We start from the raw sequence: 24,558 nt of genomic DNA on the forward strand, positions 1-24,558 counted from the left end.
ACTGGGTACTAGCTTGACTTGGAATTTGTCTTTAGTTCTCAGGCTACGGGCAGTCATGTATTTTTGGCGGGAAAAAATGCTGAGTATCCTCGCCGCTTACGAGCGCAAGTTGGTAGACAAAAACTTAAGAACTTTTCTATGAATTTCTCGGCCGTCTTTCAATATTTACAGGGTATCTAACAGATGTCATCTCATGACAGCAAGAGCCGTATATCTCCTGGCAATCCTCCGATAAACAACCTCGCTCAGCAGCTTAGCAAATTAAGAAGAGAAAATTCAAGCTCGGCCCTTAACAGGACTTCGACGTCTGCAATACCTGCATCAAGACAGAAACAAAAAACTCAAACTCAAGGGTAAGAAAAACAAATTGTCACCAAGATCTCCTCTCTGTCGAATTTGACTGATGAAAAATTTTTTTGCAGCAAATTGTTCAATTTCATCTCAAAAAAGAGCCAAAAGGAAAAGGTAGAGGTACCGCATAATTAGTGAATGTTGCATACTTATGCTGACTTTTGCATTATCAACATACATGTGATTGTTGAAATAAATATCAAATCACGAGAAAACTCTTCTACAGTTTTCTCGTGAATTTGAAATTTATTTTAGTTATGCTGTTATCTCGAAGTTATGGAAGCACTTTACATGTACCTGTAATTGCAATATATAATCTTAACGAAGTTCATTTTAGTGATCAAATCACTAATTTTTAATGTTAATTAAGTGACAGCAAGTTTTCAATTATAAGACCTTGATGTCCAAAACATTTTCAATGATTCTGTTGCAGAAATGTGTGTTGCTTAAGGCCAGGGCGTACAAAATATAATTATGTCTTGACCAGAGCAGAAAACCTTGTTGCTTTAATTTTAATTTTTTTTTCAAAATTCCACCATTTTACTCAGTGTTGCTTTAATGTTCTGTGTTAGTGTATAAAAATTATTGAAATGTGCAGACATTTTTCAACTCTGTCTTTACTGTCCAAGGAACCAGGAATTCAGAAATCAGAAAATAAATATGGCATGTGGTTAATTAAGCTTCATAATGCACATTGCTCACATAGATAAATTAAATTAACTCATTTTTTATCTCGAAGGCTAATGCATCTTTTCCAAGTGGATCAAGGATAACAGGAATTCATAGCAGGTACTACTGTAGGTATACTGACATACCTCAGGTGCTCTAAGTTTCTGTGCCCTTTCTCCTTCCCCTTTCCTTGAATAAAAAATCTAACTTTGTTATTCACTTTCAAGGCTGTCCATGAATTACAAAGTAGAGGGTAAATAAGAAATGTTGTGTGGTCAGGTCATTGTGGATATAATCATTTGTCATCAGATTACAGGCAACATTGGGAACCAAACAGTCAAAATTTACAACCTAAGCCTTGAAGTTCACACAAACCTTTGACCAGAATTCTGAGAGTGGAATTTTTTCACATATCTGAGCCTTCTGCTGATAAATTATACATTCTTATGGACTCAAAAGTGGAAAAATTTAATTGATGGTATTTGATTGGTTTTACAATCTTTCTTCAGTAATTGTGATAAAATAAGATAAATCTAGCTGTCTAAAGATGGCACATTGCCAGGGTTAGGGGGCTTTGGCTGGCTACATGCTACATAACAGTTGGTTAACAGTCATTCTCTCAATACATTTTCAATAATGCTCCCCATCTTTGATAGGTCTACCTGCCTGAAGGTCCCGGGAGCTCTGTAGAGGGTTCACAGTGTAAGATGATAATGAAATTAACACCAAAGTCACAAATGGAAGCTAGGTGGCTGAGGGGCCTGGCAGCTGCAACCACAGCTGCACCCCAAGGTGCTAGAATGCCTGACTGGCCTCCCTAACCCACAACCCAGCCATGACCTCCATAAGTTAAGCCCCTACAAGCACCCATCACACTAGAGCTAAATGGCTTAGTGACAATAAAATGAAATATTATTGAATTAATAAATAAAAATAAATAAAAGAAGTATAAACCTTCTGAACAAGGAGGTTTATATCTATTTAAACTACAGTTGGGAATGGGAGGGAGGTTACACAGAGAACCACTACCTTATGACTAATACAAATACTACTGAACACAACAAACACTGTACGAAAGGGAGGTTAAGATGCTAAAAGAATGCCAGCAAAACACTTCAGACCAGATTTGCCTCTAGTCCTTTGCTATGTTTAATGCAAATTAACTATATTTTCAATTTGGTTTGCCTGTGTTAGTTGGATGGTTGTGCACTACTTCCCTTTTCTAAAGACCAATGGAAACAAATTGCACCATCATATTTTATATTTTCATGATTTCTGATTTTCATCAAACTTGAGCTAAAGGTTGACTTTAGCTTTAGTATTTGTTCTGATGCATCAAACACGTCATATTTACATGCAGTACTTCTTTAATTACTTCTAGTATATATCTGCTAAAATAAACACAGTCAGTTACTTGTATTATTTTTAGAGACTACTACTTAGCAAAGTAACATGATAAACACAGTAACCATGAAGCACTTTTTGTATTTTATACATTTTTTGTTTCTCTAATTAACTGAATAGGGAGTCTCTTGGAGAAAATGGCACTGAAGGACCAGGATCACGCCAGATTGCTCGTGTAACACCATTTTTATCCAAAAGGTAAATTCTCAGCCCTCACAGTAGCTTCAGATTAGACTTACCTATGGGTTTTTTCCAAGAGCTAATCACAGGTGACGCAATCTCCAGCTGTGAGGCGATCATCTTGCAAAATAAGAGTCATGGCCAAATTATAAGAGTTTGTGTAGTACTATTTCTGAACCCATTTTAGCAAGTTATTTATTTCTAGGTTGACTGTATAAGAGAAGGATGGTTCTTCTCTAATACAGTAAACCTAGAAATAGATAACTGGCTAAAATGGGTTCTTTTCAACATAGTAAGAGGTCAGACAACAAGTGATGCATTGTGGAAGTAGGGTGAGGTATTTTTATTGAGAATTTGACTGTATTATTTTATTCCTAAGAGCTGTCGTAAATATTCCCATACAAACTTTAATTTCACCATGACTCTTATTTTGCAAGATGATCATCTCACAGCTGGAGCTTGAGCAAGTCAGTTAATATGTCATTACTAACAAATGGTGTCAGTACATTGATGTTAATGAATTATTTTATTTTTATTATTAATTAAAATGACAATGAATGTACTCAAAACTAATTTAGAATAAGTTTATATTAGACATTCCAACTTTGGATGTGAACAGTTGTTTACAATGTACTTTACTCTTGCACGTCTTTCACACTTCTTCCTTAAGATGTCTTGGTGACTTACTCTCTCTCTCACCATTAAGGTTTTTTGGAACCTGTTATCCAAAACATCATCTGTAAATAATCTTTACCAAAAAATCATCTTTACCTGTTAATTGTGTCTTAAAACAAGTGGGAGTGGCACATCAACTTCAAGATCAGCTGGAGAGGCAGGGAGGTCTGTACCACCTTTTAAAAAGGAACTGGTTTTCAAAAGACCAAAGCATTATGATGCTAGAGACAAAGATGATGAAAATGACTTTCAAGTCACAGCAGGTATACTTTTGTTGCTGTGTATTGTATTTGTATATTGTTTTATGATATATGCTTTTTTCTATGCTAGAATTGTTTCTATACTATTGCCATGTATCCTCACTCTATCCTTCTATAGCATCAGTTTTACCACATCTGACTTCATATAGGTGAAGTTTTCAATGCTCAATAAAGCTAATAGACTATTCAATTCAATAGTTTATTTAACCACTTAACATGTATGGCATAACAGCAGGAGCCGTTTGCCACTGGTCTCTTAAAAGCCAATTCTTAGAAAATGTTTTATTCTTAATTACCACACTGACTATTATGAATAAGTTTCCATACAAATTTTTTATGCAAATGATATCAACAAAATTAAATTTCTTTTTGTATCCATTTCACCTTTCCATACAGAATTTCCTGTTACAAAGAAGCGCAAACTGGATAATAATTTTGTGTCCAAGGTAAGGTAAACTAACTTGCAGTCTATGAATAGTTGAATCCCAGTACCTCCAACTCTCAGTATCTCAGACCTTATGCCAAGTAAGAGAAACTAAAATTGGTTTCCCCTTAATTAATCCAGTAATATAACTCTCAGTTACTCAAACCCTGAGTGACTTGCAGATCCTGCTAACTTGAAGTGATTTGTTTCTTTCAGCTCATTTTTAATGTGATGTGAATAATCATGATTCTCAATGACTCAAACCCCTTAGTTTGTTAATGTAAAATATATCTTTTCAAATCTGTTTTTCTTTTTCTGACTTTTTTGTTTGCAATAAACTTGTTTAGTGTCATACTTTGAAAAGTCATTAAACATGTTGAAACACCTTGAAGTTCCCTTATTCCAAAATTTTAGATAATTCAACCTGATAACTTGAGCCTCTAACCTGTGAAGCCTCACTTACATGTGTCTAAATATTTCTGTTTTGATCCAGAGTATGGGTAAGTCAGCAATGAATAAAGATAAGCTCAAGTGACTGCAACTAATTCAGTGTTTTTAGTAGTTATTTATTACATCTATTAGTTAATCAATTCTTTTTGTTGTTTTTTTGACCAGAATGGTAAAAATCATGTAGAAAAGAACAGCAATCATGACCATGAAAAGAAACACTGTAGTAGGAAGAACAGTACCAACAGCAGTACTGGGCCAGTCATAGATCTAACAAGTACTGAAGAACAGAGTGAAAGTGTTGATGAACAATATAGATGGAAAAATAGAGAAGATGCAGATATTGGTGACTGCAGTGATGTGGCAGATTTACTCTTCAGCACAGACTTTCAGCCAAAGTGTTACGATGCTTCAGATGTTCCCCTTGAGGTACTTTTATTTTTTATTTATTTATTTATTTTTTTGAAACAGAGAAAATGATGAAATATTTATTCTCTTTCAGAATTCTGTAGAGGAGCCAAGTCATTTGCCCTCAGATGGAAAACCTTTCACACAATCTATAGGCCCTATGAATGGATTTACACCTTTACAGAGTGTCTCCCCAGGACACTGTCCACCACCTCAGAATGGTCTCTCAGTAACAAACACTCTCTCAGCACCAGAGGATGTTCTTCCAATAAACAGTCCTCTCCCACAGTACTTCTCACAAATGGGCAGTCCACCACCCCCAGAGTATTTCTCAACAATGGACAGTCCACCTTCACAAGAAAACCTCCACCCAATGGACAGTCCACCACCCCCAGAGTATTTCCTACCAATGGATAGTCCCCAACTCTCAGAGGATGGTCCTTCAGTAAACAGTCCACCACCCACAGAGTATTTCCCTGAAATGCAAAGTTTACCTCCCCAAGAGGACTTCCCTCTAATGGACAGTCCACCAGCCCCAGAGTTCTTCCCACCAAGGGATAGTCCCCAACTCCCAGAGGATGGTTCTGCAGTAAACAGTCCACCACCTAAAGAGTATTTCCCTGAAATGCAAAGTCTACCTCCCCAAGAGGATTTTCCTTTAATGGACAGTCTGCCACCCCCAGAGGTCTTCCCACCAAAGGATAGTCCCCCACCTTCAGAAGATGTTCTCCCTGTATGCAGTCCTCCTTCTCAAGAGGTCTGCCAAGCAGTAAACAGTCCACCACCCCCAGAGTATTTTTCACCCCCACAATCACCTAACATACCATCAGCAGCAGAGACTAAACTTGAGAATGGGATGCCTTGTGGGGATAAGGAAAATCATTCTTATGGGTAAATAAAGATAACTAAGCAATAATTATTATCCTAGTGATATGCTAATTTACTTTATTAATGTCATTCACAGAGTGAAATTCATAAAGGGAATAAATTAATATAGAACAATGATACAGGTGTAGTCAAATATTACAAAACTTTTAAGTATTGGAAATATGAAAATATTGCTTAAGGGTTTTGAGCAGCAGCAAATTTTGAAATTTGCTAAAGAGATGCATTTTCCTGCTCTTTGGAGCAGGACTAAGATACTTCAATTGTCCAAAAGTTATATATGTTATTCACCAGCCAAGGTTGGTCTGTATTGGGAAAAACTGTGCCCGAGGTCTTGGTACACAAGACAGAGGGCACAGTTTTTCCCAATACAGACTGACCTTGGCTGGTGAATAACATTTTTATTTTTTTGCGAAAAGAACCTGAAGGATAAAGGGCTGTAATTAGGGCAAGATTCTCCATAAATGGAACAATTTGTGAGCAAGTAGACAGTAGAGAAAACAGGGACAATGCAAATGAAAGAGAGAAGTTTCATCAAAACATATTTATTTGTGTAATGATATTAAAAAGTGATTTAAAAGGCTTCCAAGAAAACTTTGAAACATTTTTTCGGATACCACCTGCTGTGAGCGGGCCAGATGGGAGGAATACTGCCCACTCTCAGAACCAATCAGATTGCAGGATTTGTAGAATACTGCCTGCTCACAAACTGAGAAAAAAATAAATTGCCATACTGCTCAGCAAACTTGGCTTACTCTGAAAAAGACATCTTGTTCCTGGATTTGATTTCAGTTGAAAACTTCAGTACCATGATCAGGTAATTTTGATTTGCATTCTCTAAGTCTTATCTTTGTGTGTGTGTTTTTTTTTCCTGATATAGCATTTTAAGTAAATCACTTAGCAGCAGTAGCAGTCATTTGATTCAAGACTGCGAGAACAGTTCTTTATGTCCTATATTCTTGCTAACAAAATCTCTTGGTACTCTTTCTTCTCTTCCAGAAGCAATAAAATTTCTCATGTACTGCAGCAACCAGTTTCTCAACAAGTAAGATATTACAAACACTTTAAAACTCACAACTTTACTTTAACAGGTTCATTGGTAACTAGTTTATAAGATGACAGTTGAAATTTTTATTTTGTCTTCCCTTAATCACTGGGAAATGAACCTGTAGTCAAACTTCTGTTAAGTAGATATAGACACAAAATTGAGGATTACTGCCGAATATATGTTGTTACTAAACAATAATGGGGATTGGCAACTGTTCTGCCCCCTGCTAGAGAGAGATGCGTTATTAGGGCATGCTTAGTGACAAACTAACTTGAAAATACTGTGAGTGAAATGCATCCATCTTCATTGCCTTGGAAACAAAAGACCATAAAACATTCACCTAATTTCATGATTGGCTAGAAAGGGCACCTGTATTTGGTATGGAAGTATCATATCCTTGATAGATGTTGACAATACATGTTGTTAGAAGTCTGTTAAAACAATGTGAGTTATTAAACCACATTTGCATTTATATATTTTTTATAAATGTTTGTTATCCTGGATTGCTTTCAGACACCATTGATAAAGGTCCAACTTCACTTGGAAGAAGTGCATGGCATGCATTATCAGACACTAGAAAATATATGCTCCCTGTTAGATAAAGCTGATCCAGCCATCGTCAGCAGCTTACCCAAAAGTATTAAAGAGGCTCAGAACTTAAGGTTGCTCATCTACTTAACAGTTAAATTATCAATTTACCTATAGACAGCTATCTGGGCAAGTTCTTTCTTAAAGATACAGCAAGAAGCAAGAGGAATTTTAGACTGAAGGGCCATTTTCTTGATTGGTTCATACATGGTGTAAAGTTCATCAATGTGCAGCTGTTACAGCTGATACATTGTCCTAATGTCTGTTCAGAAGAAAGATATAGTTGGATCTTAAAGATGTCCACTTGGTTTAATCCAGTTTCGGGTTTAAGGACTTGAAGGCATGACTTCAAGATAACCAATGACCTGACTACTACATCATGTTGCCATGCTCTCCCAATTTCACACTATGCATACTTGCATTTTAAAAGGGAGAAATACTTAGCATAGTTGTAGATGGCTTGATTATTACCTTTGAACTGACCTTTTTTAGTCTTGTTCAATTTAGGTAAAAAGTGTACTTTTTCCCACAGGAAAAGGCTAAGATCAAAAATTTTACAGCTTGAGAACATTTTGCAACAGGGAGGAGAAAGCAAAGACTGCACCTTCAAGATTTGTAAGTACAAAAGATAAACAGTTTGCTATTGATTCTACAACTCTTATTAAGGTTTTTTTGGAAAAACCTGCTCTGCATCAAGTCTTTGTACTCCAATTTTGTCACCGCAGACACTGACAAGGAAGGAAGGTGAAATATTTAAATTGCTGACTAAAGATTTGTAGACTGATATGATGGAACCTAGAGATGAATGTATTTCCTGTTTGTATGATTCATAATGAATTGGTCTTGATTTGATTTACTGTTTCTCTTACATGCAGGTTTAAGGCAATCACCACACAGTAATAGTACTACCTTGTCTGATACATCCATTATACCATGTGGAGAAAGTTTCTATGAGGGAAGCAGGAGTATTTCTTGTTCATTGAGCTCAAGGTTGAATAAAGAGAAGAACATTCCAACAACCTTTAAAAAGTCAAGCAAACTATCTTGTGAAAATGATTCTCTACCAGAGAGCAGAAATGATTACTCTGTGAAAACTCAAACTTCAGTCTCTATGAGTTCTGCAAGTGTAATAGATGATATGAAAAAAGATTCTTTACTGTTAACAGAACTGTTGGATAGCAGTGATGATGAATGGGCAAATACTGGTATTCGTGATAATAATGGTCAGCAGAAGATGTCTATTAGTCCTGCCACTGCAACTCTGAATTCATCTGTCAGCAGAGCTCATTCAGTAGCATCTACACCCAATACATGTAGTCAACGACCAATTCCTGTTCTATCAACTAAAGTCAAACCAGGTGCCACTCAAAGCAACAATTTGAACTCAAGCTTCAATTCTCCAAACAGGATCAATACAATTCCCAACAATGGCAATGATGGTGAGCCTACGGATAGAATTAAATAAATGATTTTTCATTGAAAAATTAAAATATTAATTCACTGTGTAGCTTGAAAACTTTGTGACTATTACCTAATTTTTGCAAATTTTGCAAATTGCCTACGTTGCCTAGACTAGCCAAGGCAAATAACCACAGAAAAAAGAATACTACCAGATAAATGCCATGAATATAAATTACTTTCACTCAAATGAATACCTTTGCTTGTAAATTGTATTTGGACTAGTACCAGCAGAAATTTAATTCATCTTCAACCCACAATATTGTACCCACAAAATACCAAAACACCTCAATCAAAGTGAGAAACGTAGGAATTTTGACATTTCTCAAGAAATGAACTTAAGAGAAAGTTAGTGGCTTTCACATAGTGAATGATGATCCCTGATTAAATTATCTGATGTTATGAGTTTTTTCTACTACATTTTGTCTCTCCATTGAGGGACAAATCCTTTGAATTCCATTGTAATAGAAACATTTTAACTAATAGCACTGAGTATGATAATGAGTGCTTCTTTCACTTTTGCAGTCGAGTTAAAACGAAGAGATTTACCATATCACAGAGAAATGTGGAAAATATTGAAAAATGTTTATAACATTCGTTCATTAAGAACAAATCAGCTAGAAGCCATTAATGCTGCCATGACGCAACATGATTGTTTTATTCTGATGCCAACTGGTGGGGGAAAAAGCTTGTGCTTCCAGCTGACTGCACTTATGGGTGCTGGAGCAAGTTTTGTTATTTCACCTCTCAGATCCCTTATTCAAGATCAAGTACAAAGACTTCAGTCAATGAAGGTAAAATGCATATGATAACAGTAACATACTTTTCGTGACAATACTTTAATACCTCAGTATAAAAATTAACCAAACGCAGTCAGCGTTTAACCGTTCCACGCCATTTTCTTTCATTGTTTCCTCGTTTTCCGACGTACGATTTTAAAAGTCCCGCATATATCGCAACTTTCTTGGCGATGTACCTGGCTGTATCAGTGTTCACCCACTCCACCCCTGGAGCAATGTTGGTTTCTTTACCTAAACTTGCGGTTGATTTTCAACCGGGGTCAGAGGAAAAATGGTGGCTTCTATATTGGATGAGAACTTCTAAAATTTAGAGGACTTTGTAGACAAATCCTTATTTAATTCAGTTTTAAAGTACTTTCCCACTGATTGTTTTATTTACAGGAATAAGACTGATCTCTAACACAGGCATTTTCTTGTGTGCTGTACATCAACTCTACAATTCGTGCAATAATTCAGCTAGCACGTCAGCCTTTAAGTCAACAATCCATCTACCCATTCAACAAGCGAGTTCGAAACTTGCCGTCTTTCTTTAAGATTTTCTTGTCGTCAAAAGATGTTCCTTTTATGGAATAAGTTCTCTTTAGCCATGTCCCTTTCTGTCGCCCCCTCGCTTGGAGCCTTATGACAGCTCTAATGATTTCATATTGTTTAGTTTAGAGCCAGATCTCAGTTGTTGCCCCTACCCACAAAGTAATGAATCTCTCATATGTCTTACAGTAGTAATTTTTTCACAGCTGCCTGCTGTTCACTTGCTGGGTGATGCAGGAAGTGCTTCAACTAGACACCTGAACTCTGTATATCAGGATTTGTCTCTCAGAAATCCAACTATCAAGCTTGTGTATGTTACCCCAGAGAAACTCTCAGCCAGTGAGAAACTTGATTCTGTTATGAAGAGTCTGTATAATCGTGGACTGCTCGATAGGTGAGTTAAAAAGGGAACATTCTTTCCCCGCTGCTTACACTACGGTAGTGTCGGTTGATTATCGCCATTCAGCGCCCAAAGCTGCCACCGTTTTGGTCACCATGGCGACTAGAAAAACTTTGGCGAATATATTTGCACCCTAAGTCGCCAAGTTTGCAACCTGTTTTCGATGGTAACGTCGCAAGAGTTAACGTTTAATAACTTTTTGTTGTTGTTGCCTAAAGCCAAAATGATATTAACTCTTTCAAGGAATAAAACACGTTGACTGTCGTTTTCTATAAAAATGTGCCACACTCTCGTTGGTTTCCCGAGTATTTGGCCTTGATGTCGCGTAAATCTTCAACTGAAAACGAATGCCAGCCATACCGCTTTTTATAAAGGCAATCGGTGTGGTTTGTTGTTTTGTCCATCATATGATATTTTACAAATTTCTGGTAAACAAAATTTTATTCTGGTGAACATTTTTCAATTTTAGGCCATCAAAGGGCTACTTTGAGAAACAGTTAGCTTGGAGCCCTGCCATTATAGAAGATGGGGTGTGAGAAGCATACGCACAATTAGCGTGCTTGTTTTTTTGTATTTGAACATAACTGATTCCATCTCCATTTCTTCAAATCAGTGATAGACTCTATTCTGCTAACATATAATGACTGTTGATAGGATTGTGATAGACGAGGCCCATTGTGTGAGTCAGTGGGGACATGATTTTCGCCCAGACTACAAGAAGCTGTCAGTGTTAAGAAGCAAGTTCCCTAGAGTTCCCTTTATGGCTCTCACTGCTACTGCTACACCACGCGTTCAAAAGGACATATTGCATCAGCTGAAGATGACAAAACCAAAATGGTACGTTCAATGGAGCCTTGCATGCAATGCTTTTTTAGTAAGAAAGGTAATAAATTTTACACAGATTCGGTGGGGTTTATGTTCTCGTTACCATCCAACTCAGATCAGGTGATGATTAACTCGGGAGGTTACAGTGGTTTTTTTCGTTCCTATTCCCATTACTCAACTGCCTTTGACAGACTGTACAATGATGAATTCTCAATTGTAAGGAAACTCAGGAAGTTGCGACCTAAAAAATCATGTTATCCTTTTAACTTGGAAAAATGTTTTTTCCAAGAAGGATTTCGTATGCTACTTAACAGATAATCATCTTTTCACCCAAGAAGACAGAATAGTGACCTTGCCGAAGCTTAAACCCAGACCTCCCAATCTAAGATGTAATACGCCGACATTGAAGCTCGCGCTTCTTCTCTTCTCTCGTGTATAAATTTACCTTGACTAAGACTAGAAGTAAAGGAACGAATATCACTTGCACGTTCTAAAATGATTTTAACCCTTCAACCCCCAAAACTGACCATCACCTACATGACTAATTTCTCCTCACAATATCACCCCTTGAATCACACATTAACGTCACAAGAATAAAGGGAATAATCACTTACTAAACAACCTCTTGATTGTTAGACAAATTCTCCTGGTGAGCACCTTAAGAATGTATAGAGAATAATACGGAGAATATGCATACTGATGTTAGGGTATAAAGGGTGAACAAAAGATGAAGTTCAATCATTTCTTAGTGGATAATTTAGCGAGGTTGTGCGTGATAAAATTACTGTTCACTGTATGGTGCTAAACGTTAGAAGTCAAAAAAGACTGCATGACATGAAGAAGATCTTGACAAGACGAACTTGATTGTTGTATATAGGGTTTCGACAATTTCTGTTAAAAGCTTGTAATTAACAGTAAGCAGGTGAAAAGGTCTCCTAAAGAATTCTTAGTAAGTCTCTTGCCTTAAATAACAGGTTTACCCAAACTTTCAATCGTCCCAACTTACGTTTCATCGTGAAACCGAAAAAGAAAGTCATGGAAGAAATACTGCAGTACATAAAGACAAAGCAACCTGTCTCTTCTGGAATTGTCTACTGTCTTTCCAGGTTGGTATTTTGAAAAAATGTAGTGGATGATCCACCACTGATCAGTATCAGTAACCTGTATTGAACCCTTCATTTCTTGTTATGAGAAAGTGCTACCTGGTTGACATCACTAACAACAAACAAACGTATTGGTAACCGAGCTTCTAACCCTAACCTATCAGAATCTTTTAGAACTAGCTTGTCATCATTTTACTGCATCTAAAATCAAAACGACTTTAAATCAAAATGAACACGAACCTAGTGTGTAGCTCAGCTACCACGGGTTTGCTGAGGCTCAGTAATTGGCCATTCGAATTCGCAATCGGTGACTGGAACTCTCGTCTTTCCTTTTTCAGAGCATGTTAACTTCGACTAGAAAAATAGTTCTTTAACCGGTTTACAGAAACCATAGCACTTCTTATCTGAAGAATGTCGTTGTAAATGTGCCCTTCAATATCTTTTTTCCCTTTGCTAAGAAATGACTGTGAGCGTGTAGCAGACTCTTTAAATGAAGCTGGCATCAAAGCAATAGCATACCACGCAGGACTTTCAGATGACCAGAGAACACAGTGTCAGGAGGCTTGGATCAATAACAGATACAAGGTTAGTTACAATGTACTGTAGTGGAAATTGTCGCTTTAAAACTTAGTAGTAGAATTGTAATAAAGTTCATTATTTGAGTCTCATAAAACTGATTTAACTGAAGTTCTCTAGGTTTTAAGGCCATGACAACGTATCCGTTTTTCTCTGTATACAAACGCAAACTCTTTCTGTCATTTCGAGTCCGTTGGGCAATTTAAAATAGGATTTCGTGTCGTAATTTGTGAAAGGAATGGAGACTTCACAACTGGATTTACGTGTTAATGTCGTCGAAATGGGAATACTAAAATACATATGAACTCCCCTATAAAATATGGTAAGGTTTACCTTCTTCATTACTGTAGTGTAACATTGTGCTCTTACCCTATATGCATATTATTGAACTTTTTCGTGGTCAGAAATTATTGAAAAAAATATATCACTTACTCTCGTTCAGGTGGTGTGTGCAACGATTGCGTTTGGTATGGGAATCGACAAGGCTTCTGTGAGATATGTGATTCACCATTCAATGCCTAAGTCACTTGAGGGTTACTATCAAGAGTGCGGACGGGCAGGGCGAGATGGTCAACTGGCTGAATGTATCTTGTTCTATTTATATGGTGATACCAACAGGATAAAAAGGTACTTACTTTGTTTCAGTAAGATTATGATATCAACTCCTCCAATTAATGGAGTTGAAATTATGACGTGAAAAACAGCGTACAAGTGACTGCAAAAGTTGCTCAGAATGGTGGGCATTGAAGTCTTCATTCACCGTTAGTTAAGCTATTGACAGCCTGTCAATTCACTTGGGGTGATTTGGTGACGAAAAAGAAAAAGTAACCTGCATTTTATCTGTCCAGTCAGTGCATATATCCTCTAGTGCACATTGCATTTGAGTGTCACAAAACAAACTCAAAGCGGAAGTAATTACGATAGCCAATCAGAACAAAGGTAGGTATCTCAAAGAGCCAATGAGAAGTTCACGTAAAAACACAAACTGCGTAAAGTGCGGGAAAACCTAAGTGACTAAGTCGTAACTGGCTGTAGTTTTATATCTGATTGGTTAAGAGAACGACGCGAGTTTTTTGGGCACAAAACACCCAACGTAATTATTAGTTTCTCTTTACACACAGTTCAGTTTATAGATTGGCAGTAACGTATTGAACGCAGTTTAGGTTGCTATTTACTCTTTCTGTTGTCCGTTGTCTCTTAGGATGATCCAGAACAACAGCGACAGGACAGCTGACAGCAAACAGGTGGACATGGACAATCTTTTTCGAGTGGTGCAGTACTGTGAGAACGTCTCCGAGTGTAGGAGAGTTCAGTTGTTACATTACTTTGGCGAAATGAGTTTTGAGCCGTCCCAGTGCCGTGCTCGGCCAGAAAGCATGTGTGACACCTGTGCTACTTCTGCAACGTTTGAGAATAAGGAAATTACGTCTGATGCGAAGGCATTTGTCGAAAATGTCAACTCCATAGTCCATGGCGGAAACAGGAACTGGAGGAAACCTGTTAAGAACTTTACGTTAAACCATTTTATCGACATATTTAAGGCAAGTTCGAAATGGCAGTCTGGTTGTGTTTTCTGAACGTAAAGAAAAGGGGCACTAATTTCCTTGGCGAGGCTTCAAAATTTTGTTGACTCTCTCTCCGCGTTTCAATCTGAAATATATTTCTCTGTTTTCTTGTAAGTCAAAAACTATAGGGGAACTAAGGGTCTAAATGTTGCAAAGATAAACAGCCGTTAAGATATTTCTTTCTTGAAATATCGTCAGACTTGTGAAGTCAAGCATGCGTCCATTATTAAAGAGGTTTACCTTCTTTTTTACGTTTCCTTGTTGTGATATGTATTTAACATGCAATTGATGGAAAGTTGTCCCATTTCTTTTTTTAACAGTGTTTTCGAATTGCCACTTGGCGTAATTGTGTTGTCCGTTTTAATCCTATTGCAACGCCTATTGGAGAGAGAAAAAAGTTGTCACTTTCTCTCAAAACTGTTATCCGAATGGCGAGACAGAACATCTGGTGGATATGTAGTTGTGATGTCTGTTCGTCCTAATTTTTGTTAAAGCAATCTACTTCAACAGTTCAACAATCCACGACATTTTTCACGCATGTCTACATACATGAACTTTCTCGTCATCTTGCAGGGTTCAGGTGGTTCCCGTGTGACGTCTGAAGGTCACGACAGATGTTCCCTGTATGGTCTGGGAAAATCCTACCATAGAAATGATGCAGAAAGACTAGGCCATCTATTGATCTTACAACGTGTGCTTGCGGAACATATCATGATTGGTAACCATGACAATGTCCTCAGCTATGTGAAGTTAGGACCCAAGGCTTTGGATTTCCTTCAGGGTCGCGTAAAGGTAATGTTTGTAGTTTTTGGCAGGATATTTAGAATTGTATGATAAGCTGAATTATCCACGTATTCTGAGTGGTTCTTACTTATGATCTATTTGAGGACACAAACACAGATTATACAAAACAGATACGTTTCCGTGTTGCTATACGACTTTCCAGTAAACACCGAAGAACACAGATGACGGCAAAGGGAAGTAAGAACATCAGTGACACACTCGGCTGCGCCCCCTTGGGCCACTTTTTTGTTCTGACTAGATTTTGACATCATCTGTGATCTATTACTGAGCACAGGCACGGCAGCATGGAATTTCTATGTTTATTACATTGTTATGATTGGTGGAATCTTTATTCATTTTCGCGGATTCCTCCCTCCTCCTTCCACACCTTTCCGATTCCACTAAATAGAATCCGCAGCAGGATAAAAAGCATTCCCTACAAAATTCCACAAGCTGCGCAGGAACGAAAGTTTATCACGCCTTTGACAGCGAAATCGTAAAATTACTTACTTATTACTTCTACTTATTTTTTCACGCCAAGTAACAATTTTCTAAGTCAATTAGGGAGACGGTGAGGAGACTGAATCACTAACAAGGTCACTTGACTATTCAGTCCCCTTGCTAGTTACTCTGTTTAATGTGTTCTGTTTTTTAATCGTTTTGTGTTAGAAATGACGCCAAAAAAGTTTGTTCTTAAAAATTTTTCCTTTTTTGGGGATCAGCTACCTCCCTTGCCCGTTAGAGAAAAGGAGAAGTCTGTCAGTAAATCTAAACGGAAGGAATTAATGAATCAAACGTCAGACAGTAACTACACCAGCTCAGATTACACGACTGATACAGGAGACACTTATGATGAGAGCGCCAACCACTCACATTACTGGAAGCAGGATGAGAAGGCTCCTGTCGGTCGGAAGAGGAAACGAAAACCGGCCGGCTCGACAGCAAGGTAATGATCAATAGTTTGGTTAACTCATCGATTTACTCTCCAGACATTTATTTTCAACAACTCACTTAAGCGTGGTATACCCTTTCGAATAAATCAAGTCAAAGCTTAAATGTAAACACGGAGAAATTAAATGCCATTATTTTTCTTAAGTTACTTTTAGAAATACTTTCATTTGTGCGGTAGGACCTCGTAAAAAACATCATTTAAAACAGACGAGTTTGTCTCTTTTTCATATATTTCCCTGGGAAGTTTCCAGTTATCCTTTTTCATCTTCAAACATCTTGAACGTGGTGTATTCTTAACTTAGTCTCACAATCAATTTTTTTGTTACGTGATAGGAGAATTATAAATCTGAGTTTTTAAAAAGCCAGTTAGTAAGCCAGTAGTCGATCAATCGAGTCTTATTTCGGTCTTTGCCGTTATCAGGTCCAACTCAACTTCAGGACCAAGCAAAGGTACCTTCTCCTCCGCACAGCAGGGAAAGAACAACTTGAAAAAGTTTCGCCGAAACAATTCTGAAACAAGCTTTAATCGTAAAGGGACTGATCCCGGGAATCAGAGGAGTGGCCTTGCTCTTATGGCACCTCCTCAGCCAGCAAAGCGGTTTACAAGGTGACATAAAACAGATTGGTTGGAAAAGGAATGTATTCACGAGGTATTTACACAAACCTCACTCGGGGCAGTGGCAGTTATGCTACACAAATGCGATGCCAATGATTCATTTGGACATTATTTTGTGTGGCGAGATGTCCTGAAGACTATGCACAATGCACGCTACACCTGTTTATAAGGTCAATGGCAATATAACTTGGAAGTTCTTCGATAGATAGTTTCATTTCTCTCATTCTTCCAGAATTAAAAGAAAAAGGCGTATATCACTGGTATCTTAAATTCATTGAGTAATACAGTGGCACCTCAGAACACCGGGTAACTTAGAACCAAATAACTATGATTGCATGAGATTGAGCAAAGTAGCGCGACAGAAGCGAGCATGTCAATGATTTTCCACGCCTGAGGCAAATTATTGATTAGCGGGGCAATGACGCTATCGAAATTGCTGATTCTAGTAGTATGTAGGACGCGTGTCATAAGAACTTCGTAATCTGAGACCGCGCTTACCGTAGAGTCTCTGTGGCTCAGTGTTAGAGCATCAGAGCGCGTAAACCGAAGGTCTGAAGTTCAATTCCCCATTGGAACTCAGAATGTTTTCTTCGTCCCACGCTCGTGACAAGACGAAAAACATCTTTCTCCAATGACAAATAGAATACGGTGAGCATGCACACAGGAAGTAAGAGTTTTGTTGGGTTCAGCTAACGGCAAATCTGGATGATTTTTGCGTTCAAAATCTAACAAGTGCATCCATTACTCGATATACGTACTGCTAAAAGCAGTTCCAATTTTAGAACAGACGAAAATTTGTGCGACAAAACCGCGTACAGTTGCGAAACTAAAGAGGTTTCAAAATGCACGCTACCCTTTCTATTGCTGGTTATAAGGTCAATGGCAATGTAACTTGGAAGCTCCACAGTGGATTGTTCCATTGATTTTCGGTAAGTTTAGCAAAAGGAAGTTGCAGTTTAACTTGATAATAACTTAACAGCTGAAATACAACCGCTCACGTCTGGTTTTAAACGGACAACTATATGCGTGAATGTATAGGAGGGAATTTCTTACCCTAAGAATGGAATAATTTAAAGGTTTTCGAATTGCCAGAGTTCTAGGCGAGTGGAATTTGAACATTTCTTAAAACATTTCACGAAAGAGCTTGTGGGGTATGATGAATTGATAGATCTTGATGTTGTAGTTATTTGCTGGTGGACTCTTGGCCACTGACAAGGAAGATGAACTTTCCGTTAAAATAATATACCTTGGCCTTGCTATATTTTCCATTCGACCTCAAGCTCCATTGTATGACGCATATCAATTTCTTTTGTACAGCTGGAGTCATGGCTACAAAGATAAGAGAGAATGCCAAGATACAGTTGAATAGGGCTACTTGAAGAAGTTGAGAAAGTTTGGGGAAAAAAATACAACAACGTTGGGCACAAAGGAAAGAATTGACAAATATGCACGCACACACACACACGTCACTAGTTACTCTGCTCTGTATTCCTTTATTCTGGTGGATCAAATTCTCCAGCGTTAATAAACAGAACAATTTTAAAGTTGTTACCTTGTAGCTGTTAATTAAGATAGCTTCCGTAATCAGACTGAGAATCAGACTGAGAATCAGACTTAAAGCTGACAAAGTACTTTGTTATGCAATTTCCAAAATTTTGTTCTCTCACTCAAACTGACGTTTTCTTGGAGCCTGTAGCTTTTTTCCCCTACGATACTGTGTGTTACAGAGAAAAACATTTTGTATGGGTTCAAGGGAATATGTATTTTTGGACTATACTGTATTTGCATAGAGCGCTTTTCATTTGAGCATCGTGAAATCAAACACAAAGAAATCAAATAGTAGTCAAAAAGCAAATCAAACAAAGTTATCCACAGGAATCAATCAAATGCAAACTTCCTGACGTGCAAAACACGCGAATGACTGACCAAGTCGCGATTGATTTTAGTTTTGCATCCAGTTGGTTGGGAAAATGGTGCTAATTAAAAAGCAATCACAGAGCGAATAGAGGCAGAGCTGGTGCAATCCCACATTACTTTAACATTCCTCGAAAATCATTCTTAGGTGATAATAAAACTCCCACAGCACAAGTGAACGATTTCAATAAAACTGACGTTCCCGTTTGACCACGACGTTTCTCTATCCCATTTAACAACTGCCAGAAAAGATATTTCTGTGCGTGATAAACTACACGTGAATTTCCACAACGGCTTGAATTTTGAGACTTCAAAGTGTTTAATTCCCTGTCGGAATTCCAAAGTGCTACCTTCGTCGGGGGAAGAAGTCTTCCATGAGAGACTCGACTATGGAGAACAAGGATGGTTGTGGGTTTGAGGCATTGCCATCCGACAAATATGGAAACGATTCTGCAAATAGATTGAATTATAAAAAAGAGCGTTAAGGAAATTCACCCACAGATAAACAGTGGATAGCATCAGAGGTGCGCTCTGATTGGCTGTTCTAACTCCGTTGCAGGAATAAATGAGTTAATCATCCCTGTGTCATATCATGTCACTGTTTTAGTAAATACCGAAACAACTATTCACCCCAGTGTTGGCTAGCGGTGGAGATTTACATCGGCACATACTTCTACGCCACTAAGCTTTAAAAAAATATTTAAGACCGGAATTATCAAGGTAAAGGTGATGAGTTTTGAATGTAACCCCAAAGCTGATCTTGTAGTTCACAGCTTACTGAAGAACAATTAAGGCCTCCTGCACTGATAGAGGCAATAATCACTTGTTTGCACACAAGTGCTTACCACTGTTTACGTTAACTGTATCTTCCTCTGTCTCTTCATTCCCAGAACTGTCTTTTCTCCTTCTAATAGTGTGCAATTCATCACCAATTCTTCGCGTTATCGTCACCTGCAGAAAATCAAGCAAACCTCGTAAACTACTATACCAAGAGTAGGGTTTGGCAGATGTAAGACTTTTAAAGGATAATTAGGTATGCTTCAGAAATCAATTTCTTTTTCTGTGCCAATTGAGAAATATACATATTAATTTACTTCTATTTACCTTCTTGACTGAGCAGTTCCTAATTATTCGATCAAAGTTGTAAACGAAGGGAAAAGGGTGGTTGAATCACAGGTACATGGCTAGGTTGCTAAGCAGTACTAAAAAAGTGGCCACATATGAAGTGAAATTTTTGGCACATCTTTCAAAAGTTAGGCTACTCTTTTAGAATCTCAAAATGTGTTTGGTGTCTTAATTTCATAATTTGTTTTTATTAAAACTTTCTAGGGCATAATCATCCTTCAAGGCTTTGGTCTGCAGGAATAATGAATCACATCCTAAGGAGAACAAAGATTACCAGTAGTAAAATAAAGCAAAATGGGAGGAAAGAGTAAAACATAAACACAGTTAGCAAAGTGTATAAATTTCACCTCTTCTTTCCCACTAGAATCTCTTCTTGTGGTTTTTGTTTCAGAAATCTGTCAATAAGAAAAAGAAGATAAATACTTTGTTTTAATGTAGCCACTTATCCTACATCTGAGACAAGAGAGTATGAAATGATTAAAAACAGTTCAAAAACACAGAATTCTTAACCTTTTCACACCCAAGATCTCCTTAGTAGTTCACCTCACTGTCTATCATAACATTTCTTATGAAGTTAGTTAAGAGAATTTGGTATTGGATCAACTAATAATCCCCTGATTGATGTTTTTTCTATTCCCATAACTTGTTTGCTTGGTACATTGTAAGGAGAAATTCTGTCTTGGTCACTCATGAGAGTTAAAAGGTTACTTGTAATTAAATTTTACACAGAGTGGCTGTGGTGCAATCACCAAGGCAATTTAAAATAATCTCACAAGATATATCTGGAAACATAGTTTTAGAAGTGACATTTAAGTTCAGGTCTATGTTAAAAGATGACAAAATTTAAGCAAGACCTGTGTACAACAATCACAAACAGAAAGTCAAACACTCCCTGTGGATCATTTCTGCATGAAAAAAAGCAACAAAAACAACCACAACCAGGTAGAAAAGCATTGTGTCTAAAATTTCTTAGTGTTTTCCCAAGGATTTTCTGAGGGATTCTAAAGTAGTTAGTAAGGGTATTTTCTCTCCATACATTTCCACAGGATAGAAACCTTATTCTGTTGGCAATTAAATTACAATTGTCATTTTATTAGTCTCCTCTTAATCACTTGTCACAAGGTAGGATACAGTTGAATTCCAAGAAACAACATAGGTGCTGCCCATGAATTCACAGTGTAGAAATTGCTTCAAAAATTTCATTGAACTGTGGTATAGCCTAATAGAGTGTCACACCCTCTCTGGACTGTCAGACACATTAATCTCAACAATTTATAATACAAAAATAACATAGGATGTTGACCAACAGAAGAAAATATGATGAAAGTAAATGTCATAAACAAATCTGAAAAGAATACACATGAGACAATTAATATTCTACTTACACCATTTGAATCCATAATAGTTACACTTGAAAAGAAGATGATGATGATGACGACGATGATGGTGAGATAATGCCTTCCTCCTTGGTTATTCTCCCTTGGAGCAAGGATGTCATCCAAGCTTTGGGTTCCCATTTCCACTTGCCTATCCAGGTCTTAAAAGAAGTAAAGGTGAAAAAAGGGTTAAAGATGAACTCCAACCAAGTGACCCACCCAGGCGGAGCCTATCCTGGTTCTACTAGGGAACAAACAACTGGGAGTATTGCTTATTTTGCAACTATGGGATACTAGGGATGCTCAATTTAAATTAAAAAGTCACTTCTCTCTGAGAAGCCTCCCTCTTGAATATACCTACACCCCCAATCTAAAAGCTTTGGAAATCAATAACACCCCCCTCCCCCCTCCAGTTGAGAAAGTTTTCAATATACATGTACAATATTCTGCCAATTTGAGTTTCTACACACCTACGTCAGCTCTTTGATCAGGATGCCTCATTCCACCAAATGGTAATTTCCATAAATCACCAAACTGAAAAAAATGAAATAGGTGTTGGAAATGCCCAGACAAATCTGAAACATTACAATAACCATCCTTCTTCTCTTCCAACTGGCAGTTCTGACTGTCAAACTCAAGAGACCAACAGATAGCTGCAACACATTTGCTATGTCCTTGGTGAAGACAACCAATCCCAACTGAACAAAGTTAATGAACAAAGTTAATTCCATTCTTTAAGAAATCTACCAACACCATTTAGTAACATGTTGTATGATCCAGTCCCCTTCCCCTTCTAAATGCCCTTTTGGATTAAAAAATATCACCTATCAATTGAAAATGAACTTTGCAAACTTTTAATTTAAAGTAAACTGACTGACATTGTTTCTGTGTGTAGCTTGCCTAACACCAGTATGATGGCTAACTTATATTTGCACCCAACTTTATCATCACTAATTATTAAATAGTAAGAGTTTCATTGCTCCCTCCCCTTCCTCCACAAAGCAAAAGGACAATTTGATAACACTAGTGTGTTGTTATTTGACTTACCAAAAATGAAGAAGGAGGAGAGGGAGGACCATCCAACTGACTGCCTCCAAGCTAAATCAAAGTAAAACATAATTATACAGAGGTGTAAGAGATGAGACAATGGAAGTTATTGACAGCCCTTTCTAAAAGTAAAAGGGGTACATTCTTACAGAAACTATGGTGTGCAACAAAGAAAGGGGTTGTTATATAATTTGGTTTTATCAACAGAGTTGGTAATATAAATTGGCTACTGTGAAGATTTTCTAACGCTGACATTCTGACATTCCATTTTGCCCTGACAAAGGGCTCTAGCTTGAAATGTCAGCTTCAGAAACTCTCTATGGTGGCTAATTTATATTATCAATTCAGCTGATAAAACCAAATTATTTTCCTTCAATTATTAAGTTTTTTGAAAAGTACTCTACAGGAGTTAAGAATTCCTCTTACTAATAGTAACTCTGACTAACACAACTGAATCAGTTCAAAATTAACAATTGTAGTTGAGTGTGAATTACCTGATCAGGGAGGTCATCATTGCCATGAGGTGTATCAGGGCCTTTAAGCATTCTATCTCTTAGGGATTTGGGGCATTGAGAAAAATTTTCCTGTGGCCTTTCTGACGGTGAACCTGGTGGTAAGGCTGTTATGGACAAAACAAGGTTTAGAACTTACTGGTTGCTAGGGTTACAAAAACTGGATGGTGAAATTTCCTTCAAAACACTACACAAATAAAATTACAACTTACAGGAAACTGCCACAATTCTCATCCACAAAAGTGAAATATCTATTAATAGGTTCCACTACTGTGAAAGCTATTTAATGCAGAATCCAATAAAATTATAAGCTATTTTGGTGTTTTCTCCTCAGAGGTGAATGAAGCCTGTAAACAGCAAAAAGACAGAGTGCCATTCTATCAAATTAATTGGGTGTCAGGCTTAATATCTGATGAAATGTAACTGCATGCAGAGTGTTAATCAAAAAAACCTTCAGTCTGTTAAAATGTAACAACATTTTCCTGTATTCCTATAAATTTTTTTATTAGATCTGTCAAGTTCTAGCATTAAAAAATTTCAAGATACATGTATGTTGCATTCTACCTTCACCAAGAGGAAAATATTTGATTGAAAAATTGCCAATACACTTCATCAGCTCCTCTATGCTGAATTAACATTCAGGCTAAAATATTAATTTCACAGCACTCAGTCAACTGTACATGTACACACACTCATTAATTCATTTCAAGACAAAGCACCTTATCATAATTGTATTTCAATTTTTCTTCTTCTAAAGGTTTAGATGCATTTCAACTGATCAACCAATTACACAACGAAATCCTTGTAAGGTTGCTTTCAGGGAAAGCGCAACTTAATTTAAGGCAAAATCAAAAGTGGTGAAAGACTGCTAAACAAACCTTGGGATGGTGGATTAAAATCCCCAAGAAATCGTTCAAAAATGTTCTGAAACATCTGATCAAACTCCTGTAGGAAATCACCCTCACTGGAATGAAAAAAGTGTTCAAGATCTCCCTGCTCTGGATTATGTCCACCATATATTCTCCATTCTTCGTGATAATCTGGAGGTTCTACCTCCAAATGAAGCACTGATCCCCTTCCATAAAGGTTATCAAAATCCTGTTGAATTTCTCTGGATTAGGAACAGTCAAAAATAGAAATTTATTTCAAGTTGATATATTTGGTCTAATTCTTGCATTGCATTTGTAGTTCATTATAATTTATCTAATGACTAATCCACAGACATTCAGGCTACGGTTTTTAACAGTAAAAACAAAAAACGAAAAAACAGAAAACTATGATTCTGGCCAAGTACGTCTCCGAGAAAAAAAAGTCCACACGTTTTTATTTCTTGAAAGTGAAACCACCATACGAGAGAGAGTAATACGATGCACGAATTTCTCATTAATTTTATGGGCTTCTACCCACCTTGGTAATTCGTTTGTGTCGAGTCGCTCTTTTGGAGGCCCAAATAACAATCTGAAAATCTCAGTTACACTCGGCATTTCCTTCAAATGCACATAGCTGGTCCACAGGAATATTTCAATTCGCTTGTTGATCAAACCTCGTAAAAACCCAAATTAAATTCGTCATCATGATGTTAGTATATCATGTAAGTACACCTATGTTGTCCAGTGACTCTACATGAAGCGTTGACCGAT

The 24,558-nt window shown here is 37.3% G+C and overlaps 2 protein-coding genes across 3 annotated transcripts; one reads left to right on the top strand and one right to left on the bottom strand.

Moving 5' to 3' along the window:
* The first annotated feature begins 113 nt into the window (after positions 1-113).
* On the top strand, positions 114-17,196 carry LOC131780008 (recQ-like DNA helicase BLM). Of its 2 annotated transcripts, none has more exons than XM_059096628.2 (22): positions 114-353; positions 423-471; positions 1,091-1,140; positions 2,545-2,622; positions 3,400-3,542; positions 3,936-3,985; positions 4,579-4,839; positions 4,913-5,709; positions 6,703-6,748; positions 7,265-7,413; positions 7,872-7,954; positions 8,215-8,778; positions 9,323-9,591; positions 10,332-10,519; positions 11,180-11,362; positions 12,325-12,456; positions 12,912-13,038; positions 13,472-13,656; positions 14,231-14,570; positions 15,168-15,386; positions 16,100-16,323; positions 16,750-17,196. In XM_059096628.2, the coding sequence occupies exons 1-22, from the start codon at positions 184-186 to the stop codon at positions 16,937-16,939; spliced, it is 4,497 nt and encodes a 1,498-aa protein (XP_058952611.2). In that variant the 5' UTR covers positions 114-183; the 3' UTR covers positions 16,940-17,196. The 2 variants fall into 2 exon arrangements, with proteins under 2 accessions (XP_058952611.2, XP_058952612.2); XM_059096629.2 differs by having other exon boundaries at positions 423-465.
* Positions 17,197-18,410: 1,214 nt separating this feature from the next.
* LOC131780002 (HCLS1-associated protein X-1) lies at positions 18,411-24,497 on the bottom strand. Its single transcript, XM_059096620.2, has 9 exons — positions 24,326-24,497; positions 23,797-24,029; positions 22,901-23,025; positions 22,407-22,457; positions 21,830-21,893; positions 21,369-21,520; positions 20,331-20,378; positions 19,704-19,809; positions 18,411-19,308 (listed from the first exon to the last, which is right to left on the bottom strand). Exons 1-9 carry the CDS (start codon positions 24,400-24,402, stop codon positions 19,205-19,207), a joined length of 960 nt encoding a protein of 319 aa, XP_058952603.2. The 5' UTR covers positions 24,403-24,497; the 3' UTR covers positions 18,411-19,204.
* Positions 24,498-24,558: the final 61 nt, after the last annotated feature.

The sequence above is a fragment of the Pocillopora verrucosa genome, chromosome 4, assembly GCF_036669915.1.
Source record: "Pocillopora verrucosa isolate sample1 chromosome 4, ASM3666991v2, whole genome shotgun sequence".
Lineage (NCBI taxonomy): Eukaryota > Metazoa > Cnidaria > Anthozoa > Scleractinia > Pocilloporidae > Pocillopora > Pocillopora verrucosa.

Coding starts and splice junctions, on each gene's coding strand:
- LOC131780002 (XM_059096620.2), bottom strand. CDS start 24,402: ATGCCGAGTGTAACTGAGATTTTCAGATTGTTATTTGGGCCTCCAAAA. Junction 21,894..22,406: donor CTCCTCCTTCTTCATTTTTG/GTAAGTCAAATA, acceptor CATTTTTTTCAG/TTTGGTGATTTATGGAAATT. Junction 21,521..21,829: donor TGATCAAAGAGCTGACGTAG/GTGTGTAGAAAC, acceptor ACTTCTTTTAAG/ACCTGGATAGGCAAGTGGAA.
- LOC131780008 (XM_059096628.2), top strand. CDS start 184: ATGTCATCTCATGACAGCAAGAGCCGTATATCTCCTGGCAATCCTCCG. Junction 10,520..11,179: donor AATCGTGGACTGCTCGATAG/GTGAGTTAAAAA, acceptor GACTGTTGATAG/GATTGTGATAGACGAGGCCC. Junction 13,657..14,230: donor GATACCAACAGGATAAAAAG/GTACTTACTTTG, acceptor GTTGTCTCTTAG/GATGATCCAGAACAACAGCG.